Source organism: Globicephala melas, chromosome 19, assembly GCF_963455315.2.
Source record: "Globicephala melas chromosome 19, mGloMel1.2, whole genome shotgun sequence".
NCBI classification, from domain to species: domain Eukaryota; kingdom Metazoa; phylum Chordata; class Mammalia; order Artiodactyla; family Delphinidae; genus Globicephala; species Globicephala melas.
Window position 1 is genome coordinate 50,078,725 of NC_083332.1, and position 13,023 is coordinate 50,091,747.

The window sequence follows — 13,023 nt, forward strand, 5'->3', positions numbered from 1 at the left end:
GCTCCCGTGCCGGCCACTCCTGCGAGTGGTCGCCGGCACCTGGGGCAGCTCTGCCTTGTGCACTGGCCAAGCTGGGCGCGTCTAGGCCTCCCGACCCTGTCATCGTGCCCTTCTCAGCTGCAGGGGTCCCTGTGGGAGACCTCCCTCTGGGGTCTTTGGAGCCTGGTTCTGCACAGATCTCGTGTGTCATTTCCCCAGACCCACCATAACCTCAGCCCAGGTTTGCTGCCCCAGGTCGTGCTTGTGAGCTGTGGGCACCTGCTCCTCGGTCCTCATCTTCCCTGGGCAAACGTCATGAATAACCATAGCCTGTGGCTCCACGCACCCTGTCCTCGGCCCTGGGAGCCCCGACCATCACCCCACCCAGTCTTGTGCCCACTACCTTGTCCCAGTCCACTGCATTGAGCTTCGGCTCCATCGCAGGGTCTGTCTTCTGAGTGCTTGCAGAGGTCACAGCCCCATTCTCCACGGAACCCTGGGGAGAGGAGACACAAGGGGATTACCCACAGTGGGCGAAGGAAGAGAACCCCCAACTGCCCCACGATGAGGCAGTCAGGAGTGGTGGGAGCACCATGGCAGGGCAGGGTGGGCGGAAATCAAGGGCACCGAGTGCACTTGAAAAAGGGTAGACACTGATGTGGGTGGTCTTATTCTCTGCACTTTTCTTCTCTCTGAAAAAGAAAATAATACCCATAAAAACAAGAGGCAAAAGATCTGGGGGAGCATAGAAGCTGGCAGAGAGACTGGAGGGAAATGAGAGCAGTGAGTGGGAATGCCCTGGCCCAGGAGATCCCTGCCAGCCTTTCCCCAGGTCCCTGACAGGTGTCAGGTAAAGAGTCACAGGGTGGCACCCAGGGGACCTGGCAGGCTCACTGGGTCACGCCCAATGACTACATCACCTGCCTCTCTTCCTGGTAATTCTACAGAGCTCGTGGGCCACAGGCTGAGCAGCTAGGTCCACACGCCCACAAGAAAGAAAGGCAGCAGAGCGTGAGGGAGCCGTCCCTCCAGGAACTCCCAGGTGTGGGTCAGCGGCCACACGTGGGGCGGGACTGGCAGAGGAGAACCCAGATGGGCTCAAGGTCAAATGGAAGGAGCAAAGAGGCAAAGGCAGAGGGAAATGGAATGTACTGGGAAAATCACATGGCTCCAGCTGGCCCTGACGTCATGTGGGGTGAGGCCGGAGAGGGCAGGCCGGCACGTAGGTAAAATGCAGGCTTCCCTCCAGGAAGGTGGGGAGAGCGCTTACCAATGGTGGGGGGTGTCCTCTGAGTCCCTGTGACTAAAGGAAGCTGTGGTGGCCATGGAGAAGGGGCCCTTGGAACCTGGATATTGGCAAGAACCCAAGAAGAGTGTTTGAGCAGCCAGTTGGGGTTTCTGTTGCTACGATTCTTACATGTTTTGCTTCCAAATGAATGAAGAGAACTTGATGGTGACAGTGACGCTGTCAGTTTCTGGGAAAACCCATATGTAACCCAAGTAAAAGCGGGCTTTCATGGTCCTGTCTTGGTCTGGGTATCTCAGTATTTTTAGTCTTTGTCACCACGCTAATACCTGAATTCTTCTCAAAAGCATCTCTGATGACCTCTTGAGGATGGAGTGGATTTTATAGTATTTCATACAAGGAAACTCCCTAAGTATCAAAAATAAATGTCATATAAGAATCTTGTCCCTTCTAATTCTGTTCTACCCTTAAAATACCTCCGAGCGCCTCCAATCATGGACCTATTGGTTCTCCCTCCCTCCTGGGTAGTTCTTTTCTCCTGTTCACCCCAAGTCCTTTCTTAAGCAGGGTGATCTAATCCTTCTCTGCACCTCCAACCCCTCTCATTCACTACAACTCCATGCATCTCTCTCCACACAAGTCTTGTCTTGGGGTCCACCCATCCCAAGCAGGGAAGGGGTTATCACTCGAATTAGCATTTGATGTTTTTGTCTGCACTACACTTTTCAGACATCCCTGAGTGGCAGACACAGATCTGTTTGGGGCACGTGCATCTAAACAACAACTGGAAGCAGAAGAAATGGTCATCACTTTTCAGCACTGGGCACAGAGCCCTCATCTATCCAGCCTGTGCTTCTGGTCACTTAAGGCTGGGCTGTTTTCTGAGAGCTCGAGTCCTTAGGAAAGTCTCCCTTCTGCTCAGCTGGCTGCCTCAGTTTCCAGGGACCGCTCCTGGCTCTTCCCCTCTAGGACTGTACAGGCTCTTTTTTCGCCTGGCAACTTCTACATACATGAGGACCACTGCCATCTGCTTTTCCACAAGAACCTCTTAGGACATAACAGGGTCTCTAAGCATGATTGGTTCCGGCTCCTCTTCCAAGGTGGGTGTGATGGGACCAGGCCAGAACCCAGCAGGGCTCATGCCTCCCCCACATGGAACATCCTATTTCAGGCCACGGGAACTGAGCTCCCATTGGCACTTTGACCTCCATCTTATGCGGCTCATTCACTTAGCTTATAGCCACCTGAAGCTTTTTCCATGGACTGCTGCTGCTGGCGTGGTGTGGAGAGCTTGTGTGGCCCAGGAGGCGAGCTGGACCTGCAGACCCACTGTGATGAAGGCTGGGATGCCCGGAGTAGTGATGGACAGGAGGGCAGAAGGCGGTGGAAACCAAAGAAACCCTAAGAAATGGGATCATCGAGGGGAGTTTGCGGGGACAGAAGCCCTGGTTCCACATCCGCCTCCTCTTCAGGGGCTGGTGGTCTCAGTGAAGTATCACCATGGTCCCCTGCCTCTTCCCTTAATTCCTCCCTCCTACAAGGATCTGATCCACACCCACTGCTGTCACCCACTCATCCACAGACATAGGTGTTTGAACATCTGCAACGTGCCAATCACATATCAGCTCAGAAGACTCTGCAACGTCTCTCTAACACTGGTCCTGCTCCTTGCTCCGGGAGTACGTTTCCAACAGCTGACATTATAGTCTGACCCTCTGACCAATTTCCTAAGAGGGAACACGCTGTCCTCCTCTGTAGGTCGGCTTATCCTTGACTTCCTTGTATTTAACGTCTTTCCCCTGTATTTCCAAGCTCTTCTCCTGTCACGCCTTTGAATTAAGCCTCATTTTTCCCTCTCACCAGTAGGGACGACTTGCCATTTTCTCAACATGCCTCGCGTTTTTCTCCTCATATGTCATCCTATCTAGCATGATGACAACGGTTAATATTCATGAAGGCCTACCATGTGCCCAGCCCTTTCATCTGCATAACAACCATATGAAGCAGCATGATTATTATTCCCACTTGACGGATGGGAGGGCCAAGGCATGAAGGAGCCCCACAGCTAATGAGGGGTAGAGCCGCAGTTGGGCTCCAGAATATTCTCTTGACAACCATGTACTTCTTCCCTAACCATTCTAGCCAGAAATGAGCTCTTCATTTTCCAACTTAAAAATAAGTCACACTTTCCATGTGTCCCACTGCCTCAGTTGGTATTTACAATTTCCTTCCTCTTATTGTTTTTGCATGTTCCGGCCATGATCTTGTTTGTCCAATGGTGGACGAACAATAGATTCTAACAGGCCAGGAAACTACTGTTTCCTCTCTTCAAGTTACCTAGGGTGGGCTCTTGAAAATATTACATCTCCACTCATACTTCTCAAGTGGATCATGTTTCAGTGTTGGCTCTTTGCAACATAGCCACGATCCCCTGACACTCCAGACCCCTGAGATGTGGCAGGAACCTCAGGGGATCCTGACTGTGTTATTCAGGGTGGAGCCCTGAAACTCTGCCAGGCTCATGCTCCTTGGAAATATATAAAGAATGGGGGTGAGCACATCTGCTTGGAAGAGAGAGGTCGCCCAGGACACTGAACACACCATCTTAGAATGCCACCTGGGCTGGGTGGGGTGGTGCCCAGACACAAGGGTCAAAGTCCAATAATCTGGGCCATATATTCTCAGTGCCCTTTGGCCAAGGGTAGTCCACAGGATAGGCATGAGCAGAACTGAAAGTACATTAGTCTGACATGAAATTACCAGCATCTTATTTTGCCAAATAAAGATATTAAAAAAGGGGCTTCCTTGGTGGCGCAGTGGTTGGGAATCTGCCTGCCAATGCAGTGGACACAGGTTTGAGCACTGGTCTGGGGAGATCCCACGTGCCGCGGAGCAACTAAACCCGTGCGCCACAACTACCGAGCCTGTGCTCTAGAGCCCGTGAGCCACAACTACTGAGCCCATGCACCACAACTGCTGAAGCCCGCGCGCCTGTAGCCCGTGCTCTGCAACTGCAATAAGAGAAGCCACCGCAATGAGAAGCCCACGCACCGCAATGAAGGGTAGCCCCCGCTCGCCTCAACTAGAGAAAGCCCGTGCGCAGCAACAAAGACCCAATGCAGCCAAAAAAAAAAAGAGTAAATAAAATAAATACATGAAAAACATATATTAAAAAATATTTTTAAAATTAGCAGCAGCATTTCATAAATGAAAGAAATAGGTAGGAAACACATGCTTGCAGAATAAAAGGCAGTTCTTCCCAAGGAAGGGCATTTGGCAAATTTACAGGGGGATTAAAAAAAAAAAAAAGGTTCCATTTAAAAATATTTATTAATGCAGAAGAAATTACAACCTAAAATTTTGTTTTGTGAGAATTAATTGTACATCATTGTTTTCTTGGTTCATGGTGGTCGGTGTGGGTCTCTAGTCTCTGTGTAACAGGAAGTAGGTCAAATGCTCTCTTTGTTCCAGTTCCAAGGTTTCTTAACAAATTACTAAAAATCCAGTTTCACAGAGAGATGTTGGCTGAAAATGAAAACAGAACTTTCAAGGGTTTTTTGTTGTTGTTGTTGTCGTTCAGCTAGAAATATTCCGGGTGGAATGAGGGAAATGGAGGGAGGATCCCCGTGGCTCTCTGCCTCTTTCCTGAGACCCAGGAGGAAGGGGAGCGGCTCCTGCCCAGCACCGGGCTCACCAGCTTGCTTCCCCAGCCCTGAGCAGTCAGGGACTCTCCCAAGATGCTGCCCTTGAATCCTGCACCAGCTCCTGTCTGAAGGCTGGCACGGGCCGTGTGCTGCCATGGAGGGTGGGGAAAGGGGAGGAAGACGGATGGGGCTGTTTCCTCCTGTCCTCCTGCAACCCCAGCTAATCACAACTTGAGGGTCCTGGAACCACCGGGCAGTCATGTCGTGGGTGACAGGCTTTTGGCCAATAGATCGCAGACTGACAATAGAACCAAGGTGCTTTCTGGGTGGCCTCATCGGGACCACAGCCTTCCATGGCAGGAGCCCAGGTTTATTAACCACAAGATTGTACACAGCTCCAATACGGGAGGAGATTTCAAGGAGAACCGGAGCAAGCAGCACATGGGCGCTGCCAGGAGCAGAAATGCCCTCAGGTACAAGGAAGTGTCCTCTAGTGCGTCTTTTATTGACTCTTTTTCTAGGGTCTAGTTGTGAGTTTTCAAAAGGTCTCCCATTCCCACTCGGGGGCTGCTCCCATCCGAACCAGGGCAGAGGGCGGGTGTTCCAGGAAGCGAGTCCTGCTGGGAGCCGCCACACCACACACACTGATCTGAGCCATGGTTTCCAGACCTCCCTGCCTCGTGTTTATTTTATGGTTGAGCCAGGCTCACGCTTGAATTCCATGGGCAAACACCATCTATGAATCAGAAGTATGTAAAGGTCATTCCTAGGGACTAGGGTACAACTCAGACTCTAAAAGACTTTTTAAAAAAAGTTTCTTGGAAACTTCCACAATGCATTATTTAAAAGACTCTCCTGATCCTGGAAGCAAGCCTGAAAACCAAAAACCTTTGAAAACCAAAAGGCAGCGGCAAGTGAAGAAAACATGTACTCTTTTCCAGGTTTTGGAAATTGTTCTGGGTCCTGCCTTCAGATTGCATTAGCTACAGACTTTGGGGAAGGGAAGTGAGTAATTCTGTAGTCAGACTCACAATGGCTTTCACAAGAATAATCAGCCCAAGTGTTGATGGATGTGGCTTGACATGCGGTGTCCAACCCACCTGTGTCAGATGACAGCTTTCCTAGAGGGTCTACCCGAGGGACACAAGATTGTCCCAGGGGAGCAAGGATGGAGCTGAAGACCCACCCCTCCTCTTGAGCCCTGCCGACCTTTCCATCCTGGGAAGGCAGGCAGGAGACCTGGCTAGAAGCACATTTATGGTCAGGCCCCAAGGCTGTTTGGGAGAAGCTGGTGAGCCTAGCAAAGTATCGATAGTTCAGGGGCTGAAAGCATCTTGCTTTCCTATGCATTTCCCTGTGGTTGCCTCCCAAGCCAGAATGCAAGCTCCATGAGGGTAGAGACCCTGATGCTTTGCTCACTGCTCTGCTCCTGGCAGCTGGCACGGGGTCAGCACCTGAATACGTGCTGAATGGTATATTTGAGTAGATGGTGGCCTGTTTAGGGTCTGGGGGCCCAGGCAGGCAGGATGCCTACTTGAGGGGAGAAGGTCAATGTGCCCTGCTAAGGAGACTAGGTAGGCGGGCACTGCCCACCCTGAGCTGGGAACCACTGGACATGCTGGGCAATATGGGGCAGGAGGTGAGGAGGGCATTTTGATCTCCTTAGATCCTCCCAGCCACAGTCCAAGGCTGCAGGGAAAGAAGCCCATGAAACAGCAGCACCAGCCCTATTTTCTCCCACTACAGTGCCAGTTCCCGGCTGCTAATGAATCATGATGTCCTCTCAGGTCAGCCCAAGCCACTGCTCTTGTCTCATGGAGATGGTCCTGCTGACACCACCGCCCCCTCTCCTGGGCTCCCTCGGCCGCCGCCTCCTCTCTCACACTGAGTTCAATGCCCTCGGACCCGAACTCACAGAGGACCCAGGAGTTGTCCCCTGCCAGCTTGCTGAGCTTCCAGCCAGTTCCCCCAACATGCCTGTCTCTCAGGGAGGCAGCCCTCGGGGGAAGAATCCGGGTCCGACCATCTATTCCAGACCCTGCAGATTCAGCTTTAATGAAGAGACAAAGTTCTAGACCAGCCTCCCTCATCAACTTGCTTTGTGACCTGAGGATCTTCCTCTTGGAACAAGAAGTGCTTCTCTCTGGCAAAGGTACCCCGAGTTCTTGCTCTGTCCTCAGAAGGTGGGCAGGTGCCTTCAATGAATGAAGCAGGCAGAGTGTGGTTCATAATACAGGCTCATTTCGTTTGCGGACTAAACACATAGGAATATTCTTTTTTTTTTTTTTTAATTAACTTTAAAAAAAAATTATTTATTTATTTTTGGCTGTGTTGGGTCTTCGTTGCTGCGCATGGGCTTTCTCTAGTTGTGGTGAGAGGGAGCTACTCTCTGTTGCGGTGCGCGGGCTTCTCATTGTGGTGGCTTCTCTTGTTGCGGAGCACAGGCTCTAGGTGCACAAGCTTCAGGAGTTGTGGTTCACAGGCTCAGTAGTTGTGGCTCACGGGCTTAGTTGCTCTGCGGCATGTGGGATCTTCCCGGACCAAGGATTGAACCCGTGTCCCCTGCATTGGCAGGTGGATTCTTAACCACTGAGCCACCAGGGAAGTCTCTGCGAACTTTTTTTTTTTAATTTTATTTTTATTTATTTATTTTTGGCTAACTACATAAGAATATTCTTTACTTCCATGAGGAAAGATGCTCACTCTCCTTTTTCTTAAAACACGAGGCACCAAGAAACAAAAGACAAGCAAAAACATGAGGAGCCCTTTTGCTACAGACAGCAGTACAGAGAAAAAAAGAAATGCAACACGTGCAGTAACCTGTGGTCATTGTCGTGGGGTCTTGGCATGGGGGAGGCTGTGGGGAATGGAGGGGACTGCAGCAAACTGGAGGGGGTCACACCCCGTTGAAAGGGGGCAGCCCCGACTGAGGTTCAGGTCAGGTGAGGATGGGGCCCAGTGTTGTCAGACCTTCCGACTTCTAAGAAAAACTGGAAAACTAGATTTCTCTGTGAAATCTCCAGATTTCAAAATCTGACGCATGTTTAAAACAAACACACGATGTGGGCCAAACACAGCCTGAATACAAACACAGCCCTTAGCCCGCCACTTTGAAAAGCCTGGGTGAGCTGCAGCCCTCCTGCCCCCGGGACAGCCTCAGAGAAGGATGGGCATGGATGGGCAAGAGCAAGGGTTTTGTCCTCCTGTTCCCACAACAGGGAATCCACGGGGAGCCCACGTGCACCCACCCAGCTGTACCAATGCCCTGAGTGGGTTGGTGACAGGTGGGCAGCACTGAGAGGACCAGAGCCCCAGCAAGGCTCAACGAAGGGCAACCCGGGCCTCTTTCTCCCTCTAGGCTAGCCGAGAGGAGGCAGGGTGTCTGGAAGCAGAAGTGGGTGGTGGATGCGGACTTTTACTGGCGCTCTTCCCCCTCATGGTGTCTGGAAGGGAGACAAATCCGTGAGGGTGAGGGAATCGCAGCAGAGACGCAGCTGTGCACCAAGGATGTTCCCTCCAGGGAGGGCTGATTCGATCCTCTGCATGCCCACCCCACCTCTAAATTCCTATGTTGATGTCCTAACCCCAAGTCCATCAGAACATGACCTTATTTGGAACTAGGGTCACTGCATGTGTGATTCGTTAAAGTGAAGTGATTAGGGTGGGCCCTAATCCAATGTGGCTGGTGCCCCTATAAAGAGGTGAAATTTGGAAACAGACACACACACTGAGAACACCATGTGAAGAGGCAGAGATCAGGGTGAAGCATCTGCAAAGGCCAAACCGCCAGAGATTACCAACAAAGTACCAGGAGCTAGGGAGAGGCCTGGGACAGAGTCTCTCCCACAGCCCTCGCTAGGAACCAAGCCTGCCACACCTTGGTCTCCTTCAGAACTTCAGAACACCTAGCCTTCAGAACTGGGACACGTAAATTTCTGTTGCCCAAGCCACCCAGGGTGTGGGACTTGGTTATGTCAGCAACAGCAAATGAATCCAAGCTGAACTAGTTTCTCCTGGGTTTGCCTCAGGGCCACAGAAGGAGAAGGAATCCAACCAGGAATGAGAACAAATGATGGAGGCGTCCAAGGAGATGTGGAGACAAGATCTGAGGAGGTGGCAGAAACCAGGGTCTTGCAATCAGCACAGCCTTCCTGCCAGGCCCTTGGTGGCAGCCCACACAGACGGCGCTGGGAGGGGTAGGCATTCGAGTACAGCAAGTCCCCTACATACAAACCTTCAAGTTGCGAACTTTCAAAGATGCAAACGTGTGTTCCGTCAACGTTAGGCGTGAGTGAAATTGCAGCTTGCCCTCCATCTCCTGTTGCTGGCGATCCTTCAGCTCTACCATCTCCCACCTCCTCTCCCTCCTCCAGTCAGTAACTCTTCTTGCCTGTTCCCTCGATGCCAGCCCCTGTATGCCAGCTGTTGTGCTGTACTACTGTACTTTTCAAGGGACTGTACTGTAAGATTAAAAATGTTGTCTTTATTTTTTGTGTTTGTTTTTTATGTATTATCTGTTTGAAAAGTATTATAAACCTATTACAGTAAATACTATATAGCCAATTGTGTTAGTTGGGTACCTACCTTTGTTGGACTCATGAACAAATTGGACTTACGAACGTGCACTTGGAACGGAACTCGTTCGTATGTAGGGGATTTACTATACCTCCCTCCCCAGCCCACCGTTCCTTGTCTAGCAGCCAGGAGTGGCCTTGCTCCCCTTCTTCAGGGCCTGGGAAGTCACTCCCCAGCACCTGGAAGCACTGTGCTGGGGAGGCAGGCTGAACTGGGGTGGGGGGATGTCCGGTGCACCGTGACCCCCTTTAGTGCAAACCTTGGCCTACTTGGTGGTCCCCACCCCCCACCCAGCCACGAGGCTTCTGGGACAGCTGCACCACCTCCACGGTGAGTGCCATTACCACCTGCACGTGTGGCCAACATCTCATCGGGATCAACACAATTCTCCCTGAGGACATGTTCCCTGGATGAGGGAAACGGAGGCAGAGAGGGACCAAGTCACTGATTCAAGGACTTGCAAACAGTTGCTGGGAGAGCCAGCCAGGAATCCACTTCCAGAGCTGTCCCCGCCGAGGTCCTTCCCACGTCCTCTTCTATCCCCTCTGGGAGGACTCACTGGGATGCTCCAAGCCCCTGCCCTGAGCCCCCAAGCCCCTCTCTAGTGCCCCAGACCGTCCCCAGAGAGGGTGTGCTTGGATGGTGCATGAGGGGGAGAGAAAAGAGAACAACAAAAAGCCTGCCCTCTGCATGGCAAACAAACAAGCCGACCGCAGAGGCAGTGAAAGGAGGCTGTGTGCAGCGGGGCGGGGGCTGCAGGAGGCGGGGGAGCCGGCATAAAGGAATGTTGTTTGGGAAAGCCAGGGCTGGGCACCAAGGGACAGACAGATGGCCTTTTATCCCATGGCCTGGGTTCGGCCTGAAAACCCTTCTTCTGAAATGAGAGGGTGCCCCAGGCCCTGTGTCCAGCTGCTCCCCTCCCACGGAGGCCCAGAGGCCCATGTGTCTCAGGATACCTGGGTTGCACATGGCCCAGGCAGGTCCCGGAAGGAGGAGGACCGTAACCGCACCAAGAGGCTTCCTTGGGGAGAAGCCAGTGTTAACAAGCCCACCCCCGGGCCCCCCAGGGAGCAGCCTCCCTGGAGCTGGTTGTTTTCTGCAGCCAGAAACATGGGGCGAAAATGAAGGCGGCAGGACCTGCCTGCTTCTGTCTCCAGGAAGCTGCTGTGTGATGAGGTCCGAATCAGAAGCCAGGACCAGCCAGGTCCTGTGGCCTATCCACGCCTGAAAACAACTTAAAATAAACCCCTGACGTGCACAAAACCCAAACCAAAACACAATCCATGCCTAGCAAGTGACAAGCCACAGAACTCCCAAAGCACACCCACGTCCCACTCGCCCAGTCACTGCAAGGCAGCTAGCTCTGCCAGCCACTCTCCCTGTGTTCACGGTAGGAAGATGAAAGGAAAAGAGAAAATGAGCAGCAATAGGAAACCTGTACCTGAGGTGTGCCCCACACCTCTCTCTCAGAAGACGCGGAGATGTGGACAAGACATTCCCAGCCTCCTGGGTCCCTGATGTCAGTTTGCTGTGGACCCAGCATTGCTCTTACTCGTGAAATGAGCCCCCTTGGATGACATCACCAGCAACCTTGTCACCAGAAGCAGGAGCCAGCATAGGTGGGCATTCCAAGACATCAGAAAAGGGGGCCAGTGGATTGAAAATAGTAAATTACCACTCACAGCTCGCCCGAGCACCCCACAAGTTTTCAGGCTACTAACTGGATTCTCTACCAAGTCCTGCCATGGAACATCCGTATCCAGGCAGATCTCTTCTGCTCTAGCCTCTAACCTTAGACGAGGGCACCATTTCCAGGAAGTCACCAAGAGTCAAGTGGACACAGTTTTTTCCCAATGAAAGCCAAACTCGGGGATTTGGAACAGCCCGAGGGGAAAACTCCATCTGGGAGCCTGTGCTGGGGAGGTTGACCTGGGCATGATCGGGGGGGACCAGGGGAGCTCTCTGAGGCTCACTTCCTTGGTCCTGCCTTACAAAACCCCGCCTCGCCTGCAGTGGTAGGATGGGTGGGACCAGAGCTTCACCTCTGATAAGCAGCATTAGCAACTGCAGCAAATGAGCTCCTCAAGGTTTAGCCTTTTGCAGATTCCACGGGACATTTCTAGACTGTGCTCTCTCAAGTCTTAGACCTCAAGGCACCTCGGGTGGGCTTACAGAATGTGCTATCCACAGGGAAGACACACTTAAGCCATCTAAAATATATTATCTCCTGACTGACCCAACTTCTATAAAACAACCAATGTCAGATGTAACACTCCGTCTGTAAGGATGAATCTCAAAATACTATTTTGCTGTTTTATTAAAGGAGAAACAAGACCACTGATTTACAAATAACCACATATATCTCTACACATTCCTAAATGTGCCTTTTGTAATCTAATAACTTAAGAAAGAAAAATACTGTTGTTCTCTTTGTTTACAAAATGGCAAATGATTATATTGCCAGAAACAATAAAAGCCACTGAACTGTTTTGTAAACAAAACAATAAAAACAACAACAAAAAACAACCTGTCTTATACCCACTACCTCTTTTTACTTATTCAAGCAATTTCCCCCTCTCCCTTGCTCAGGCATGGAATCTTCTCCCATTTGTAGCTGAGCATGTTGATGTTCAAGAGGCTGACTGGCTTCCCTCCAGTGACACAGTGAGTTCAAGAACATAAGACTGTTGAACTCTAAACCTGTCTTCTTTTCCACCCTCATTTATCCTGACAACTTCCAAATCCACTGCACATTTCTCAAACTAGCCAAGTCTACACAGTGAGCCCTAGAACTGGTACCTTCTCATGAGTAATAGCCTACACGCCACGTTTTATGCTCAGGTGTTTATACTCATCACTCTAATGATGCTCAGCCCCAGGGGATGACGTCCTTGATCAGCCTCAAGGCAACTTGTCCTTCTGGGTGGCCAGTGCCTCTCTGACATGGCCACATGTCAGGGACATCACTGAATACATGATATGGTGTGATCATGTAGAGAGAGAGCAAGAAGGAGCCATTTGAGAAGGATGCAGGGACACCAGCTTTCTGGTGTCCAGATTAGGATGCCACTATCCTAGAGAGAAATGCCTTGTGACTCTGGGCCACAGCTCAGACCAATGCTTTTTTGCCCAAGAGAACTTTCTGCAACGATGGAAATGTTCTAGATCTGTCCTGTCCAATATAGTAGTCACTAGCCACATATGTCTACTGAGCACTTGAAATCTAGCCAGTGTGACTGAGGAACTGAATTTTTATTTATTTAATTTAAAATTAAATTGCCACATGTGCCTCGTGGCTACCATATTGGACACCAGATTTCTGGACTCATATATTCAGCTACTATTTGAAATCTCTACCTGGGTGTTTCCTGGGCATCTCAAACCTGATAGGGTCCTAGTGAACTTTAATTGCCCCATCCCAAACCATGGACCCCCATCCCAGTATTCATCATTCCACAAATCAAACCACCTAATTGCTCAGGTCAAAACCTTGATGTCCCTTCAACTCCTCTCTTCCCTCACTCCCAATGTTTAATCCCTCAGCAAGACATTTCCAATTTCTATCTACTTCTTTCTGTC

The 13,023-nt window shown here is 51.0% G+C and overlaps 1 protein-coding gene across 1 annotated transcript in view; it reads right to left on the minus strand.

The window, feature by feature from the left end:
• The window catches only part of FA2H (fatty acid 2-hydroxylase), a 51,404-nt gene that overhangs the window by 21,660 nt on the left and 16,721 nt on the right, over positions 1 to 13,023 (minus strand). Inside the window, exon 2 of the mRNA XM_030863361.2 lies at positions 383 to 475. Coding sequence (XP_030719221.1) covers positions 383 to 475 — 93 coding nt within the window. The remainder of the gene's footprint in view (positions 1 to 382; positions 476 to 13,023) is intronic.